Source organism: Vulpes lagopus, chromosome 14 (assembly GCF_018345385.1).
Source record: "Vulpes lagopus strain Blue_001 chromosome 14, ASM1834538v1, whole genome shotgun sequence".
In the NCBI taxonomy this organism is placed as follows: domain Eukaryota; kingdom Metazoa; phylum Chordata; class Mammalia; order Carnivora; family Canidae; genus Vulpes; species Vulpes lagopus.
In genome coordinates this window covers 9952814-9971565 of record NC_054837.1, presented here as the reverse complement: position 1 = coordinate 9971565, position 18752 = coordinate 9952814, and the positions used below count along the sequence as shown (strand labels likewise).

The following is an 18752-nucleotide window of genomic DNA, read 5'->3' as shown; positions in this document are numbered from 1 at the left end:
AGTCTGAGGGGAAGGGAGGCGGCTGTTCGGTTTGCATTTGTCTCATGGACCAAGACTGAGCACCTTCTCAAACACTGAAGATCACTTACATTGCCTTTCTGGAGAGCCCTTCGTTCTTGTCCTTGACTCATTTGTCTCCAGAGCTGTTGCTATTGTTCTTATCAGTTTGTAGGTCAGCACTTTGTCTGCAGCAGTTTGCACATAGCCCCCCACTTGGTCTTTGCTTATGGGCTTTCGCCTTGTAGACACGTTGGCTTTTATATAACCAACCGGAGCTGTCCTTCTGTGGTTTCTGGATTTGGAAAGTACTGCAGGGAGTGTCAGGCAGTGATCCCCAAAACAGCAGGGAATGCATCTTTCCTTGGCCTCAGCTCCTGCATATGTTCTCCCTACCATAGAGAGGAGAGGACTGAGGCTCAGAGACGTAAGTAATTTGCCCAGAGGACACAGCTGAGAAGTGGCATCTGTCCTGTGTCCCTCCACCCTCACTGCAGCCCTGAGGCATTTGGCACCTGCTCCCCTGTGGACCATTCTTCCCTGAGACAGGCAGTCAGGTGAAATGCAGTCTAAGTCAGGACTAGGCACGAGCCTCTGTTCAGGGTGCCTGGCTTGCTCCTGCCTGCACCCCTGCAAGCTTGCTGGCGCGCCTCCTCTCCAGCCCAGTAGGGCCTTCTCTGGGCAGCATTTCCCAGGCACTGCCTGAGCCCTGCAATGTGGCAGCATCACAAAGAGCACAACCAGCCAGCTGTGCTTGGTCCTGGCTCCACCCATTTCAGCCTTGAGCACCTGTCTGTGAAACGGGGTTCCCAGGAGATAAGAATCAAGCTGCCTGGGACATGTGGGGTGCTGGGACCACAGCTTGCATGGGAGAAGCCTGCCAAAGTGTCTGTTCTCTTGTTAATCTGCACCCCACATGAGAGACTAGATCCCAGAGCTCTCTTGACCCCGCCAGCTATGCCCAGCTAATGAACCCTGTGATCCCAAGCTTAGCCTGTCACCCACACAGAGAAGTAATCAAAGACCCAGTGAACTGTCTCCCACAAAAAGCAGCCATCACCACATTGTTCACGAGAGTAGAAAACTGGTGACAACCTGGTGAGCTGCAGGGAGGGCCTGGCAGCTGCCAAAACCGGCTGTGAGGTACATGTGGGGACCCCATGGCACTCTACCTTGGTCTGCTGCTGTCTGGACAGAGCCTGGATCTGCTGTCTGGATTCAGTGCAGGCCAGCAAACAGCACCCAGGAGTTTACTGAGGCAGTGAGCCTCCTAGCGCCTCTCAGGATAACGGGCAGCCACAAGCCACGGGAGTGGGCAAAGTGCCGGGAGATGCCAAAGAGGGGAAGGAGCAGGAGCCGAATCCTGGCAGTCGGTGGTCCCCAGTAGGCCAGGCATAGAGTCCAGAAGGAAAGGGTAGGTTTAGGCAGGACCAGCCACTGAGAAACTGCTCCTGTGTTAGGAACTTCATAAGGAATCTCTGGAAGCTTCTGGAATGATCAGACCACTGGAGGGTAGGCTGAGAGCTGGGTAACAATAAAGGCCACTGCAGTCTCCTGGCCAGCAATGGGGAGGACCTGCCTGGCAAGGCAGCCTCAGGAGGGACAGAGAAGAATCCAGGTTTTTGAAGATGGGGCGGGGACGTTGGGTATCCAAGAAGATGGTGATGCCATTAGTCAGGGGACCAGGGGCCAGGGAGGACAAGGTGGGGTGTTCCCTATGAGTGCAGGGTCGGTAAGACACCCTGTGAAGGCAGGCAGGTCTGGGGCTGCGGGCCTAGGGGCTGCATGCTCACAGAGCTGAGGTGTGTGGGAGGTGGGGGGGAGCGTATGGCAGGAGAGCGGGCATGTGCCATCAGAAGTAGGAGGGAAGCACAGCCTGATGGAACTCTGGGAGGAGCCTGGGGGTGGCCGAGTGCAGTGCCGGTCACGTTGGCTGTGCAGCTGACCTCACTGCCAGCCAAGCCCAGGAGGAACAGGCCATTGCCTGGGAAGTACTCAGGTGAGTGAGGCCACTCAGTCTAGGGCAGGAGGGAATGAGAGGAAATGGCTGGACAGGGTCGCCTCTCTGAAGTAGGGGACCAGAGGCCCAGCTGAGTAGGGCCTCGAAATCTAGATCGGGTGGGAAATGGCCCTTAGTGGAAACCCACTTGGCCACCAGCTCTGAGCTCTACTGTGGAGAAGCTGTTTCGGGCCAGTGGGGAGGATGAGAGGGAGGGCAGCTGAGGGGTGGGTGTCAAGGAGATAGGAGACCAAGATAGGGGTGCCCCAAGTCCAATGATCCCCTAGTCCTGGGCCAGGCATGGTGACACAGGTGGGAGTCATGGGATGGGATAGGCAGCTGGGATGCAGCATGAGGGTAGAGGGAGAAAACCAGGGTCAGGACAGGGAGTGAGTGGGAGGAGGGATGCTGGGATAGAGAAGTGAGGCCTGGTTCGGCCGCCTGCTCTCTGACTCACAGACGAGTTGGCCCATCAAGCCGAGGGCCTGAGCTTAGTGGTTTCCCAAAGGTGCTTCCATCAGCGGCAGCCACAGAAGAGCTGTGACCCAGCAACCTTTCTGCCCTCCCGTTCAGCCCAGCCCTGTCCACAGCCGGCTCAGAAAGCCTGAGTCCCCTGGCTGGATGGCCTCTGCAGGCTCAGTGTGCCAGGGAGCACTGGACCCACTGGGAGATCCTCCCACTGGGAGCGGCGGTGCCCAGGAGTTCCCATTCCCAGGGGGCAGAGGTGGACTTGGGGGCTGTGCAGCCCGGCTGTGAGAGGGCCCCGGAGGCAGCTCACAGTTCACCCTCTGTCACCCCTTTGCCATGACCCCGCCTCGTGGACACTGAGTGGGCTGGGCTGGGCCGGAGTGTGTAGGAAACCGTATCTTCCTATAGACGCGGGTTGGGGGTGCCCTCTGAATTGTGCGAAGCTCCTCAAAGCCCCCAAGGGGTGGGGATCTGGCCAGAGGCCAGGGATTGCTCCTGTCCGTAGGCCTCTGCATGTGCGCGGATCCACCTGCCTCTCCCCAGACCCTGCGAGTCTCTCTTCCCCTTCCACCTGCTTATTCTTTCCTCCTTGCCCACATTCATGGCCCTTTTGGCCTTTTTCTGGCACCGCCCACACCACGGTGGGTGCTCTGGCCCAGAGGGAGCAGTGCAGGCAGGTCAGGTCCTGTCCTGCCTCCTGTGCGGGAACCTCCGTGGGAACCGCATGGGAGGCCCAGCCTTTGGTGTCAGTGTGCCCCTCCCCCCGCAGTAGGTCTGTATCTGTGGTCCCAGAGAGAGGGGCCTGGGCTGCCAGCAGACACTGTCCGGGGGGGCGTGGGAAGCTCCCAGCCGAGGAGGCTGGTGCCCTGATGGTGGGTGCTGCTTCCACTTGGGGTTAGGGGAGGGGCTTTGAGAAAGAACAGGGCCTGGGTCAGGTTTCATCCAGCCCTGGCAGGTGGCCAGGACGGAGCACAGGCTTGCTCTCTGTGCTCTTGTCCCAGCGGCTTGCAAGGAAGGGACAGTATCCTGAGTGAAAGGTGAGGCAGCCGGGGGTCGGGGGCCGCGGGTGGTCCATGTCTGCACGGTAACTGAGGTGGCTGTTCCTGCAGCCGGAGACCCTTCAGGTCTCCCCGGTCTCTGACTGTTGTCCTGATGCCTCCTCTGGGAATCATTCACGAACTGCAGCTCCCCTCGCACAGCCACGCTGGGCAGCCTGCCCCGCGGGTGCACCCCGGCCCCCACTCTGGCTTCCCCCACAGGATGAGAAGGAGCGCATTGAGGCGCTGGGCGGCTTCGTGTCCCACATGGACTGCTGGAGAGTCAACGGGACCCTGGCCGTGTCCAGAGCCATCGGTAAGGAGCCAAGGGGCAGGAGATGGAGGCCTCTTGTCTGAGGCCCAAGGGTCACCCGGCTGTTGGGGCAGTCGCGTCCTGGGCTGCTAAAGTGCCTGTGGAGCCATGTAATCAGACTGCGAGGGGCCTCTGGTAAAGTTAGCGCACTTGCAGACACCTCAGAAACTTCCACCTCCCGGTTTAAGCTGGAGCAATGATCTCCCCACTAAAACAGCTCCCCACAAAAACCTCCTAGGAGACCCTTGGATAGCTGCTATACGTGCTAGAAAGTCATTTAGAAATATTCTATAATTTAAGATTATTGGTTACCTGCCCCCCATTCATCCTGATTCTTTAAAAAAAAAAAAAAAAAAAAAGAAAGAAAGAAAAGAAAAAAAGCAGCCCCCTGTCCTCCACAAGGCTATTTTCCCAGCATCCTATGGCTGCTGGGCCCCCGCCTAGGGCTCGGCAGCTGCACGTCTCCTTGAAGGTACTAAAACTCCATTCCTCCCGAGCCCCATGTGGCACCTGTCCCTCCTGGCCTTCCTGCCACACGTGCCTGCTGAACAGCCCTTCTCCCTCTGCTGCCACCGTTGGGTCCCTGGACACACAGGGCTGGGGAGGTGGCAGGTGGGCCTCTCCAAGCGGAGGCTCCTTCCACGGAGGGGGCCTCCCGGGTGGTTCCATGTCGGGGAGTGGCGCAGTCTGGTGCACGCTTGGAGGGCAGGGGACCCGTGGAAGGAGGGGACCCGTGGGCCTGGGCAAGGTGTGAGGAGGGGACGGTGGGTTCCACGCCCACCTTGGAGGTAACCCCCATGGGACTTGCTAGCATATGGGATGTGGGGTCTCAGGCAGAGGAGCCTGAGAGGAAGGGAACCTGCAGACGTGAGTACAAGGAAGGAACAGCAGGCCCTCGACCTCAGCCAGCTGCCCTCTCCGACTCCAGGCCCGGCTCTGCTAGAAGTGAAAAGGCCATTTGTAGAGCTGACCTCTGGCCCGGCTGGGCTCTAACTCTGCCCTCTGGGACACCAGAATAAGCCTGCCACATTGCCCTCTTGTGTTTTCTTCATAGCCCTTAGCACCGCATGAAATTACCTGCCCCACGGTGAACACAGGGGTCGGAGCAGGGTGGCCACAGTGAGGCCCGGGCCCACTGGGATGGCACTTGGCCATGGGCAGCCCGGCCCTCTGACGTGAGGCCCTTCTCTCCCGTGCCCAGGGGACGTGTTCCAGAAGCCCTACGTGTCAGGGGAGGCGGACTCGGCCTCTCGGGAGCTGACAGGCTCTGAGGACTACCTGCTGCTGGCCTGCGACGGCTTCTTCGACGTCGTACCCCACCAGGAGGTTGCGGGCCTCGTCCACAGCCACCTGGCCCGGCAGCAGGGCAGCGGGCTGCAGGTTGCCGAGGAGCTGGTGGCCGCGGCCCGGGAGCGGGGCTCCCACGACAACATCACGGTCATGGTGGTCTTCCTCAGGGACCCCCGAGACCTACTGAAGGGCGGGGCCCAGGGGACAGGGGATGTGCCCTCTGGCCTCTCACAGCCAGAAACCAGCACTCCGCAGAGCAGCTAGGAGGTGTAGGCCCCCTGCCCCCACCCGCACCCCTACCCCTCAGATGCCTTAGGACCCGACTGGCGGCAGTGGGCAGGCGGTGCCACCCTTACAGTGCTTCCCCAGGGCCCTGAACCCCCTGCTCGCATCAGTCCATCCTGGTGTCTGGGAACTGCACTGGGTGGTGGGGTTATTCATGCCCTGCTAGGGCAGGCAGTGGGGTGGCCCAGATCCCCAAAGGAGGCCTAGGGAAGAGACCTCACCAAAGAGAAGATGACCCAGGAAGTGGAGCAGCTCTTGCTCCCAGCCCCACTGGGTAGGGGCAGGGCCAGAGGCCACAGGCGTGGGCCACAGCCAGACCAAAGACGCTGGGCCTGCGCCCGGGGCAGCAAGATGCTGCACGTGAGTCCCCGAGCAGACCCAGGAACGAGGGACATTTCCAAGCGTGTCCTGGGCGCCTGGCTCAGGCTTCTCGTTTGCTCCTCACTGGCCAAGGCTGGGAGGCCCCAGTCTCTACAGATGGGCCTGGCTGGGCCTGGCCTGCCAAGCTGGCTTCCCGAGTGGGGAGAGCGAACCCTGGGGAGGGAGGGAGTACCAGGGATCTGGTCTGCAGTGGGTGCTCACGGCCCCCAGCCTCCCTGCCCCCCCATCCCGCGCACACCCAGGGAGGGGGAGGTCAGAACGATAACACGTGTGTCTTTTTATTTGTGGGCTTTTTCCCCCCCAGGGAAGTCTAACTCAGAAGCAGTATTTCAGGTTTTTGCCTTTGTTTTGTCAGTGCCAAGTTGACCTGTTGTGTCATATAACTTAAAGCATAGCTTAGCGTTTATTTTATTCTTAGAAAACTTAAGTATTGATTTTTTTTTTTTTTTGAAGAAACTTCTTTTGCAGTATTACTGAATTTTTTTTTCCTAAATCAGGATTGAAACAAACACTTTTCCAGGTGGTGTTAATAAGCCATTCAAGTGCCTTAAACAGCTTTAGGTAAGGCTAGACCCGCCAGGCCTGGGACGGATTCTAATAGGCATGCTTCAGTTTTTACAAAAGCAGGATTTATTTTGTTCTAGTAGCATGATTTTGGCTAGAATTCTTCCCGGACGAGTTCTTTCCACTTCTCATGATTCCATTCGCTGCTGGAAGTTAGCAAAGCAGCCCCTAAGAGTCTAGGCTGTGCTGTGCAACCTGGGCCAGAACACAGGCCTCCAGGAGCTCCGGGTGACCATGGCCCCGCCAGCCTCCCTCCACACCTTGGCCTTGCTGCTCATGTCTCATGTCTCTGGTTGGTGCCCAGGCTGAGGGACTGAGCTCCTTGAAGCGGGTTCCTTGTTTGACTGGAATGTTCTAGAATGTCTTGTGTTAGTAATCGAGTCGGTTTCATTGGGAAACACGCTAAAGAGGCCCTGGCAAGTCTGAAGCAGGCTGGGGGGCTTTGGCTTGGTTTGGGGCCTGTCCCGCTCACCTGCCCCACAGCCCCCAAAACCCTTCCTCCTGTTTCCCGCTCGCCATGGCTGTCACCCTCTGCCACCTGGCTCTGCCCACAGCCTAACCGCCTCAGGGAGGGCTCCACATTCCCTAGCATGCTCTGGGCAGTTGAGGCTTGGGAGCCACGAAACCCCAGGTGCCTGGCTTCTCACATCCAGTGAGGCGGATATGGCATGTGTGTCAAGTTGGAAGTGGCAGGCTAGGTGGAGTCCAGGCAGAGGTCAAGGGCCGTGAGAGAGGGATCTCTGGTGGGAGGACCCAGGCCTACAGGCCTGGGAAGAGCATTAGGTAGCTGAGCTGAGACTTCTAGAAAATGTCGCTGGGAGGTGGGCAGCAGGAGGGAGTGTGGCACTAGCCCCCAGGCCAGGAGGTCCGCAGAGTCCACCCGCAGTAGCCAGGCCCCAGCAAGGAGAGCGCAGGGAGGACCCTGATCGCGTGCACAGAGGGAGCCCTGCTGACAAGGAAGCGGGCAGTGGGAGCCTCGGGGGCCCTCAGCCCAGGGAAGGGCAGTGGGTGAGATGCCCCCCTCCAGGCTCCAGACAAGCGGACCCTGACGCAGGAAGGGAGGGAGCCAGCTCAGGGCAGGCAGTGGGGTAGTGAGGTGCCACCCGCAGGCTTGGCACTTATCCCTCACTCCCGTAGCAGGGATAGAGCTGCTCGGATGATGGGGTCAGTGCCGTGGAAATGATGGGAAGTACCTTAAACACCACAATTCCAAGAAGGTTTGGTGGGAGCCAACAGTGACCTTGTGTTGCCCCACTTAACCGGAAGGCCCCGCTGCTCTCCAGGGTTCCAAAGCCCTTCTTCTGCCCTTCCCGGCCCTGGGCCGGCAGGAGGCGGCATGTGGCCCTGCCCTTCACCACCAGCCTGGCTGCTCCTGGGCATGATCTTAGCAGATGGAGGAAGCACGAGCTTCTGTTTTTCTCATTTCTTTGCTAATCTTATTCCGTGATTGCCATCAGGAGTGCGGCTTCACCTGTGGGGCCCGGATCCCCCACGTGATGGTCTGACTCCTGCCCGGGCTCGAGGCTCTCCCAGGAGATCTCTCCAGGCTTGTCCCAGTGCCCACCCCCCCTCTGGCAGAGGCCTCTGCTGTCTGGTGCTGCCCATCCTTGCCTTGGAGCTGAGGGCGCCCTGGTTCATGCTGCACAGACGCTGGCTTTGTGCGAGCACCTAGGCACAGAGGCTTCTTCCCTCTTGACCGGGGGCTGGTCAGCCTTGAAAGTCCTGGCCCCCCTTCTCTTCAGGCCACAGTCCCAGGAGGGCCCCTAGCCGGGCCCCCCTTCCCAACCCTTGCCTTGCCACTAGCTCGTTGTGTGAGCTGAGCAAGTTCTGGAGCCTTCCTGGGCCTGTTTCTCCTTTAGAGGGTACAGGGTTGCACTGGATTTGTGTGGCAGATCCTGGAATTCTGGAGGTTCAGGGGCCAGCCTGGTGCATCCTGGGGAGCCCTCCCCGACCGCCAGCAGGGAGGGGTGATGAAGTATTATTAGTGTCTATTCTTGCAGCTAAGTGGGTTGGAAGAGAAAGGAGCCACGGATGCTGGCGCCGTATGTGGATCACAAGCTGGGGCCCAGGTGGAGCTGAGCCCAGACAGCGGCAGAGGGGCAGCAGGTGCCAGGCCCGGGGACAAGGCGGGGCTCGGCCGCACCCTCCGCGCCCAGTCGTGCGGCCAACCTGCTGCCATGCGGGGCCGGGTGCGCAGCCTCCCCGACCTCACTTGTCCTCGTGCCCAGGACTAGGAAAGGGGTGCGCTGTAGGGAGGACGGTGGCGGGCCCAGGCCCCCCGGAGAGGCCCGGAGCCAGCCTTGGGCCGCAACCCCGTGTCCCGACCCCCTCCCTCGTGGGTGCCCCGGCTACCTCAGCAGTATTCCAGGGCTCAGGCGCGGCTCGGGCGGGTCTAGGCCTGGCCCTGACGGGGGCTGCACCGAAGCCCAATGGGCCCGTGCAAAATAAGCTGGTTTGGGTTTGCTTCTGCCTGTAGCCCACGGGAGGCAGCCCCAGGAGGCCCGCGCTTTTCGTCGAAGCTCCGCAGCTTTGCCAAATGCGCCGAGCTTTGCCATTCAGTGCGCCATGCCAGCCTTGCCAAGGGTTCATCTCTGAATGAACGTCTCAGCAGGGCTCCTGGGAGAGGTGTTCTCTGCAAGGGGCGTCTTGTTCCAAGATGGGATGGCCATTGCCCTTGTCTGCAGAGCCAAGTCCCAGGATGTGGGGGCAGAAACTCAGTCTCCTCCCAGGGGTCACTGTGCTCAAGTGTCAATAAACCACAAGTTTTGAAACCCTGACGCCTGAGTCCTGCCTTCTCTCACCTCTGAGCACCTGGTGCCCCTGAGTGTCCACAGGGTGTGTTTAAAAGCCGCTGGGGCCCTGGGGGGCCATCTACCAATCTCCCCACAAAGCCAGCAGATTAGATTAATTGGGGAGATTGCCCTGCCTCCTGGCCAGCCAGTCCAGCCCGGTTCTCTTCCCTGGGCTCCAGGCCACCCTGTGCCAGCAGGACGAGGGTCTGGCCACTGTGAGCCTGTGCAGGGGCTGACAGGAGAGGGGCGAGGCCCAGGGGGACCTCACAACACTGGGGACCCTGCAGGATCCTGAGCATGGGGCCCCTCCCAGCGGAACACTCAGATGGGGGAGGGCAGGCCAGCAGCTGCCAGGAGCTCTCTTGTGCTCCTGGCTGAACTCGGACTCCAGGGCAACAGGAAAACATCCAGAATGCCTCCATGCAGACACTGCTAAGCCATGGCCCCAAAGTGTAAGGGAGGCACTTGTGTTTTGGGGTTTGTTTGGTTGGGACCAGCTAGCCAGATTGCTGTGTCCCTCGCTCCTCCCAAGCCCTGCCCTGGATGCTAAGCCTTTGCCCACATTTGGGCCTTGCCAGGCCAGCTTCTAGTCCCTTCCCAAATCACCCTGAGAGCTTTCTGTGCGCCTCCCGTTCCAGGCCTCTCTGCAAGGGAGGCAGCTTTATCTGTCTCCATCATGTCACCGAGAGGGGGCTGGGGCTCCCAACCAGGCCCTGAGCACCACCCTCCCAGCCCCACCTACTCACCCATCTGTCTTCCCCCTGCCCGGTCCCCTCCGCCTCCTTGGAAGCTCCCTGCAGAATCTGCCCAGCAGAACCTCGTTCTTAAGTATATGCTGTCTTGATTGTTCACAAACGAGTTGCCTCCTGTGTCTGAATCTCATTGCTGTAGCCAGATGGCGGCTCCGCACTCCCCCACCCCCACCCCACTCTCACTGAGCTCAGAGGCCTGAGCCCAGGAGAGCATCCCCTCTGGGGCCGCTGGGGAGGGGGAGGGGGAGGCCTGAGGGGCCAGGCAGCAGGCAGGCAGGGGCTGAGTGGCTTCTGGGGCAGCTGGGTGTCCTTCACCTGCCAGTCCAGCCCATCACGATGGTGGGTGGGGGCTGGGACATCAGCCAGAGGGAGACAAACCTGCACCCAGAGGCCAAGTCTGGCACACACAACCGCCTGCCTCCAGGAAGGGTGAGAGCGGGGTGGTCAGGACCGCGTCTTATGCCAGCAGGGGAGGGAGGCCTGGGGAAGCAAGCCCAACAGTCAGCAGAGCCAGGGAGATGGAGACTGGGAGCCAGCTGGGAGGGCTGATGACTCCCTTGCCCCCAGAGTCCCCCTCAGAAGGTCCTAGACCTAGCTACCTACCTCCTTCTGGTCCTGCATGGCACCCCCATTCTGGTCTGGCTGGTCTGGGCCAGAGCAAGGTTCTGAACCAGTCAAGGACAGTCAAGGCCCAGACACAAAGCCACATTTCATCTTGGGCCAGCTTCTGGGCACTTGGGCCGGTGGAGTCCCAGCCATCCACCTGCCCAAGGCCAAGCAGTGGGCACAACCTCCTCAGAGCAGCCGTGGGCTTGCTCCCACCCAGGTGGAGGGCCCTGGCCAGGTTCCAGCTTTGGCTGCAGCGCGGGCGGCCACGGTGGCTCCACTACTCCTCCCGGGCAGGCCCCTGGGCCACTATGGCTGTGGCACGGGAGACCACCTCCCCTTCCCGGGTCCTGGGATCAAGCCCCACATCGGGCTCCCTGCTCAGTGGACAGGCTACTTCTCCCTCTGCGCTTCCTCCCCACTCGTGCGCATGCTCACTCGCTCTCTCTCAAATAAAACCTTTTTTTCAAAAAAGGAAAACCTCTTGAAATGAAAGACATCTTTTGCCCAGAGACTAAAACAATATAAAGTCACTAAAAATGAAACATAAAATACAAAAGCTATAAATCTTGGAGTCAGAGCTATATGTACACATGCTGCAACCTAGTACCTTTACTGTCTGGCGGCAGCGCTGTGTTCTCTGGAAACCAAGGCCTCACATCAGGAAGCTGGATCTTAGCAGCTTCTGCTCAGCCTCAGGAGGGCCGGGTCCCTGGCTCCGGCCGCACAGGTCTCCCCCCTATCCTGACTGCAGCACCCCCGGGTGGGCTCTTCCCTGGTCAAAATAAGGAGTATCCACCCTAAACAGCCCGAGAACTGATGTCCTAGATAATAATGCATACGCTACAGACCCACCGACCAAACTCAAATGGTCTGGCCAACAATACCAAAGCTCCACGTATGCCTTTGAGGGCCTACCTCTCTGCATCATCTTTATAGAGGATTTTTTTTTTTTTTTTTTTTTTAGGATTGGTTTATTTATTTGAGAGCGAGCGAGCACACAAGCAAGGGGAAGAACAGAGGGACAAAATCTCAAGCCCACTCCCCACCGAGCACGGAGCCCTATATAGGGCTCAGTCTCACAACCCTGACATCATGACTTGAGCCGAAATCAACAGTTGGCCACTTAACCAACCGAGCCACCCTGTCGTCCCAAGATTTTATTTTATTTTATTTTTAAATAATTTATTTATTCATGAGAGACAGAGCAAGAGAGAGGCAGAGACACAGGCAGAGGGAGAAGCAGGCTCCATGCAGGGAGCCCGACGTGGGACTCCAGCCCAGGACTCCAGGGTCATGCCCCGGGCTGAAGGCAGGCGCTAGACCACTGAGCCACCCAGGCTGCCCCCAAGATTTTATTTTTAAGTAATCTCTACACCCAATGCGAGGCTCGAACTCCTAGCCCCTAGATCCAGGGTCACACATTCCATCCACTGAGCCAGCCAGGCGCCCACCACGCTGCTATTCATTTTGCTTGTTTTTTTTTTTTTTATGAAAACAGGACTTGGCTGTGTGCGTTCTTCACATTTTTGTCTCTCAGCATTCTGTTTCTCCAATTCATTCGTGCTGTGTGGGTCTCTGGCCTTTTGCAGAAATGGAGCTGGTCTGAGCATTCTTGATGGGTCTCCTAGTACCCACATGAGAGAGTTTCTCTAGGGTGTATATGGAGGAGTGAGACTGCCAGGCAGGACTGGCTGCGGGACTTGCAGGGCCCTGTGCAAATCTAAATGCAGACCCATTTGAAAAAAAATTTTTTTAAGATTTTATTTATTTATTTATGAGAGACACGGGAGAGCGGAGGCAGAGATGCAAGCAGAGGGAGAAACAGGCGCCATGCAGGGATCCCAGTGCAGGACTCAATCCCAGGACCCCAGGATCACGCCCTGGGCCAAAGGCAGGTGCTAAACCGCTGAGCCACCCAGGGATCCCTCATTCGGTAAACTGTTAGGAATTGCAAGACAGCAGCAGCCACTGCCTCTTCACCCCCCGGAAAGGGTTGTGCAAAGGCCTTGTGCTATACGGGCGGCAGTGCATGGGGCGCCCACCATTTCACACTCTCACCAGCACTTGCTTGATTCCATCAGTCTTTTTAATTTTTATCAGTGGAACATGAAATGGCATCTCCTTGTGACTTCATTTTTTTTCCTTTTATTTTTTTCCTTGTGGTTTTTTTTTTTTTTTTTTTTTTTTTTTTTTTTTTTTTCCTTGTGGTTTTAGATTGTACTCCCTCAGTTACCCATGGGGGTGGGCAACGTATGTGTGGATTGACTCTTGGGGGATGAGGTTGTTGCCTTGTTCTGCTCTTGGCCCTAAATGACCATGTGGGCTTGCGTGGGTCACTGCCCTCCGGGGGGCTTATTTTTGTCATCTGAGCAATAGAGATATGGTGCTTTGCAGTTGTGCAGTTAGATTGCTCTCTCTTAGGTCAGGAGCCACATTCTCTGCATCTTGTGTCTTCAGCTCAAGGCCGGGCCCCAGGCTGGTGTTGCCACATCCACGGAAGGAAGGCTGTAACTCACCAGGTCTGTAAGTGTCAGCAGAGGCAGACAGGTGAGGGAGCTTCCCTGGGGAAGCAGGTGGGGTGGCAGGCAGGGGCAGGGAGCAGAGACCTGGTTCGAGCCTGCCTCTGCAGCCAGGGGAACTTCACCTCTCGGAGCCTCTGCTTTCTCATCTGCAAACGGGGATGATGACAACCCCCTTCTAGGGCTGCAGCGAGGATTGACTTAGACGGGGAAGTGGTGGAGACTCTCTTCACCCCGCCTCTGGAATTCTAGGATACATCCCCCACTGCTGACCTTAAGGGTCTCTCTTCTTTCTGGGCACCATCCTTCCTCTGGCGGTGAGGGGAGGGGCCATCATTGATTGCCCCACCAGGGGCCACTGAGTCACAGAGGCAGAGGTTCCAAGTTGGAAGGTAAATCTGGCCAAGCTAGAGCTCCAGCTGAGACGATCAGCATGTGCCCCCTTTTCTTTGGACTGAGGTTCAGTTGATAACAATGCTGCACTTCAGACCATCTGAGACCTGTGCATGATAAGCTTAGGGACAGGACAGTCATGATAAATTGCCAGAAACTTTGGTGTCCCTTCTCCTCCTCTCCCCGCCCCCCCCCTCACTGGTGCCCTAACACAGGTGTTAGTGAAATGTTTGGGGTGGCTGGCTTCTCCCTTCCACCGAGCCGCTAAGCAATCCGTGGCAAGCAAAGTACTCCCCCACCCCCACCCCCACCACTGGTCTCTGGTGGGCGAGCAATGGGTCTCCAACTGCTTCTAGAGAATGTCCTGGAAAGTCTTCTAGACACTTCTTTTTTTAAGATTTTATTTATTTATTCTTGAGAGGCAGACGGAGAGAGGGGCAGAGACACAGGCAGAGGGAGAAGCAGGCTCCATGCAGGGAGCCTGACGTGGGTCTCGATCCCGGGATTCCAGAATCACAACCTGGGCCGAAGGTGACGCTAAACCGCTGAGCCACCCTGGGCTGCCCTCCTTTTGGACACTTCTGACTCAATGTATCCAAACTCACCACACTCCCTGTGAGCCCCACCTCATCTTAGGGATTGGGTTCACCGTCCTCCACTCCACCCAGGTGCCCACAACAGAACCCAGGAACCACCTCCATCCACTTCCCCCCACCCTGCCAACCCCTTGTCCTCTGGGAGGACCTCCTAGGGAGGTCCAGGTCATCTGTTATCCACAGGGTGACACCGTGTGGGTGAGCGAGGCCCCTATTCATGATCGAACTGGGACGAGGGCAAACATTCCCATGTCTGGATGCAGAACTGTGTCCACCAGGAGGGGAGGACAAGGAGTAACACAATTACCAGGGCCCTGCGACTGTAGCCAGCGATGGAGCACAGCCCAGATCTCCACCAGCTGGAGTTGCTCATAGGGTTGAATCTTACTCAGCCTTTAAAATGCTGTTCCTGAATTTTAGGAGGCTTACGGGGGGGTGGGGGGGAATCTAAATAACCAGAAAAATATAAAAATTAGGAGAAAATTTTGAGAAGATGTTAAATGACAAAAGTAAAACACAAAGTGTAGGAAAGCTTATGCATAAATGTGTATGTACACACAGGAAAAGCTCAAAGGGGGGGCACCTGGCTCAGTCAGTGGAGCATGCCACTCTTGATCTTGGATTGTGAATGGAGTTCAAGCCCCATGTCGGGTGTAGAGCTTACTTTTAAAAAAAAGAAGAAAAAGTTTCTTTTAAAGACCCAAAGGAATTACCACAATTGGAACCATAGTTACCTCTGGGTGGTTGGATTTCTATTTTGGTTTTGTATTACTATTTCTGTATTTTCCCAAATTTTGGTAAGTATGTTTTATTTTTAAGATCAGAAGGGGAGAAAAAAAAGCTTTAGTGTTATCTCAGGACACCAAAACAGTCCAGTTCTTCACAGGCACTTGCTGGGTCGGCTGGTCTGGACTTGAGAGTGCAGAATCGGGGGACAGAGGCCCCTTCTCCTGGGGGCACACCTTGATAAAAAGTAAAAAGGCTCAGGCCAGACTTTGGGTTCCGGGCAGTGTGGTTGGGGGAGTCCAGAAAGCTGAGAGGGAAGGCGGGGTGCGGAGGGGGGCTGCCGCAGCAGGGCCGGGCCTGGAGCTGCAGGGCTGGGGCTGTGCTGAGAGGTGACCCTGGGCCAGGAGGGCCCAAGGAAGCCTGAGGAGGCCGCGGGGGGCTAGGGGGTAGCACTCCCTGAGAGCCGGGTTTCATCCAGAGGCCCTGGAGGGAGAGGCTCAGGGGCCAGGTGCAGCCAACTCGGCCAGGCCGCCTCCTCCCCCGAGTCCGAACTCGAACTCGCACCTCCGGGCACCACCCGCCGTGGCTGGGAAGCCGCCGTGTGCGCGTGTGCGCGCGTGTTAGAGGGACGGAGCCCGGCTGCGTGGCCGTCCGTGTGGCTGAGTCAGAATAGAGTAAATCTGAGAATCCTGCGCGTGCGGCCCATTAGCCTCAAGCATGCTTTGCTCAAAAATCTCACGTCCCAGGAGCTGCCCGGTGGCTCCGTTTAGAAGGGAAACAGAGAGCCAGCAAAGGTGGGAGAGTGGGGGCCGCACCCCCGATCCCCTGGCCTGGCTGGAGCAGGGGGTGCGGGCTGTGCGGCCGGGCCGGGCGGGGGGCCTCCAGGGCCGCGGCCCAGGCTCTGGTCTCTTCTTCGGCAGCGACAAGCCCTCGAGTGTCTCGGGGCGGGGGCGGGGCGGGGCGGGGCGAGCGGGGGGGGGGGGGACTGCGCAGACGGCCTGGGACCGTGCTGCGCCTGCCCGGTGCACCCGCACTGCGCACGCAAGCAGGCTCGTCGGAGTGGGATTTACACAACTGGGGGAGAGGTGGGTGTGGGGCGCCGCAAGGTGCGGGCGGTGGGGGTGCGGGCCGGGCCGGGGGGTGGGGGAGAGCGCCCCCTGCGGGAGCTGTGGGGTCGCGGCCGCCCCGTGCACCCAGGGGAAGAGTCAGGGAGCCAACCCCGGAGTTCGCTCTCCCGCCCCTTCCGAGGCCTGCCCGCCTCCCCCGACCAAACCCAGGCCAAAGCCCGCCTGCGGATGCTGGACAGGGCTCCAGAGGGGGACAGTGCTTGGGGAGGGCATCTGGCCCCCATGAAAGTTACCCTGCCCCTGTACGGGGCAGCCCGGGTGGCCCAGCGGTTTAGCGCCGCCTTCAGCCCAGGGTGTGATCCTGGAGACCTGGGATCGAGTCCCACGTGGGGCTCCCCGCATGGAGCCTGCTCTCTCTCTCATGAATAAATAAATAAAATCTTAAAAAAAAAAAAAAAAAACTGTAGGTAAAAGGAGAAATTACTGTACATTCTTTTAATGGATCCCAATGTATCTGTTTTGAAAGATTGTGGCAGATGTGTTATGCTCAGACCAAGACAACAAGCAATGAAAATATATCAAACTATCCTATGAATATTTAAAATTGTATGAATATGAATTGTATGAAAATGAATGCACAACATGAGTGTGCTCCTAGAAGCAGGGGAAAGTCTGGTTATGTCTTGGAGGTGGAGTGCAGAGCATAGCTATAAACTTCCATGCCTTGCTCTGCATGCTTTGCGTTATTTGAGTTTGTAAAGAGGAGCACAGAAATGTTTTTATAATTTAAAAAAATCATAAAATGAAAAGAAAGAGTGAAAGGGCAGCCAGAAGGAGTAAAGGGCTGAAGCAGGGGCTGGGGCAGGGAGAGCCCAGGGCTCCTAGCCACGGAGAGGCCAGGAGAGGCCAGGCAAGCCGGGTCAGGACCAAAGGAAGCAGGGGAAGTAGGGACCGAGTAGAGGGTGAGCTTGCAAAGTGCTTGAAACCCTCCTTCTCTTTCTTCCCTCTCCTCCCTCCCTCCCTCCCTCTCCTTGGAGATGGCAGCATGGCTGGAAGCCAAGGAGGCAGCTGGTATGGTCGGAAAATCAGTTACACACAAGGGGATTGAGCAAATATATTGAGGATAATGGGAGCCAGGTTTTTCTCACTGTTGGAGGAGAACCACAAATGTGGGAAGGGGGCAGGCTAGGAATTGGAGGTGTCAGGGTGAACTGTATATGTGTGTATGGTCCGCATGCATATATAGAACAAATACATATTGTGTAATTACAGGATTGTATATGCTGTATTATATATTTGTACATGTGTATGTATATATGTGTGTATATGACCATATGTATGTGTGTGTTTAGATTTTTATTTTTATTTTTTAAATAAATTTTTATTTATTTATGATAGTCACAGAGAGAGAGAGAGAGAGAGAGAGAGAGAGAGAGAGGCAGAGACACTGGCAGAGGGAGAAGCAGGCTCAATGCACCAGGAGCCCGATGTGGGATTCGATCCCGGGTCTCCAGGATCGCGCCCTGGGCCAAAGGCAGGCGCCAAACCGCTGTGCCACCCAGGGATCCCTAGATTTTTATTTTTTTTTATTTATTCATGAGAGACACAGAGAGTGTGTGTTTATACACACACATGTGTTTGTGTGTGTGTGCACACTTTTGCCCTAGCACTGCCCACTGAGAGAGCCTAGAGGCATTGTCATCCCATTAGCAACAAGCACATCAGCACCCAGATCTTAGTTTCTAAACATCATCCTTCACCAAAAGGAATTAGGTCTTCTTGAAGAAAAAGCTGATTCCAGGGGTGCCTGGGTGGCTCCGTCAGTTAAGCATCTGCCTTTGGCTCAGCTCATGATCTCGGGGTCCTGGGATCAAGCCCTGCGTTGGGCTCGCTGATCAGTACGGAGTCTGCTTCTCCCTCTGCCTCTGCCCTGCTCGTGCTCTTTCTCTCCCTTTTCTCTCTCTCTCTCTCTCTCTCTCTCATGAATAAAATCTCAGAATCTCCCCACCCGACATGATCTTCAGCCACACCCCTACCAGGGGGTGAATAGTTGCCTTCTTGAATCCGGGGGAGCATAGAGATTCACCGGTAACCAAAAGAACATGGCAGGAAGGACACTGAATCCTGAGGCCAGACCAGAAGAACCCTGCAACTTCTGCCCTTGTCTCCTGGAACACTCTTTCTGGTGTTCTTGCGAACTCTCAGAACCGCAGTCCTGCTGTAGAAAATCCAAGCCACAGAGAGAAATCACATGTTGGTGTCTCCAGTGACAATAATCCCCACTGAGCCTGTCAGCCATCCCAGCCCAGGTGCCGTCTTGGAAGTGGATTCTCCAGTCACCAGCCACTTAGGACGTCACTGGCAGTTCAAGTCGTTTCCACTGAGGCCTCAGATCATGGGGGAGCAGAGCCAAGGCAGACATACTGTGCCTTGCAGAATCCATAAAAACAATAAAGTGGTTTTCTTTTTCTTCTTCTTTTTTTTTTTAAGATTTTATTTATTTATTTATGACAGAGAGACAGAGACACAGGCAGGGGAAGAAGCAGGCTCCATGCAGGGAGCCCAACATGGGCCTCAATCCCGGGTCTCCAGGATCACATCCTGAGCCAAAGGCAGACACCCAACTGCTGAGCCACCCAGGTGTCCCAATACAGTGCTTTTCGTGATGGCACTAGGTTTGAGGATAGTTTATTAGGCAAATAGAGACAACTGGCATGGTCTCAGATATTTCCCCACAAAATATTTATGCATCACAAAGGAGAAAATGCAAACTGTATGGAAAAAAAGCCCAGCAGACAGCAATTTGACAATGAAGCCAAGGTTCCTGTGACCAGTCGAGGGTCCCATGACAATCAAGTCATCATCGTGATATGATGAGGATAACACACTATCATCTCAGCGGTACTCTGACACGTCCTGGGTCTAGCCTCGAAGAAACATTGAACAGACCCCGATTGAGACAGA

At 56.8% G+C, this 18752-nt stretch overlaps 1 protein-coding gene across 3 annotated transcripts in view; it reads left to right on the top strand.

The window, feature by feature from the left end:
• Positions 1-9111, top strand: part of PPM1F (protein phosphatase, Mg2+/Mn2+ dependent 1F) — a 31222-nt gene extending 22111 nt beyond the window's left edge. For all 3 annotated transcript variants that reach the window (XM_041728808.1, XM_041728809.1, XM_041728810.1), the window contains exons 7-8: positions 3724-3817; positions 5016-9111. In XM_041728808.1, coding sequence (XP_041584742.1) covers positions 3724-3817; positions 5016-5368 — 447 coding nt within the window. In that variant the 3' untranslated portion in view covers positions 5369-9111. The remainder of the gene's footprint in view (positions 1-3723; positions 3818-5015) is intronic.
• Positions 9112-18752: the final 9641 nt, after the last annotated feature.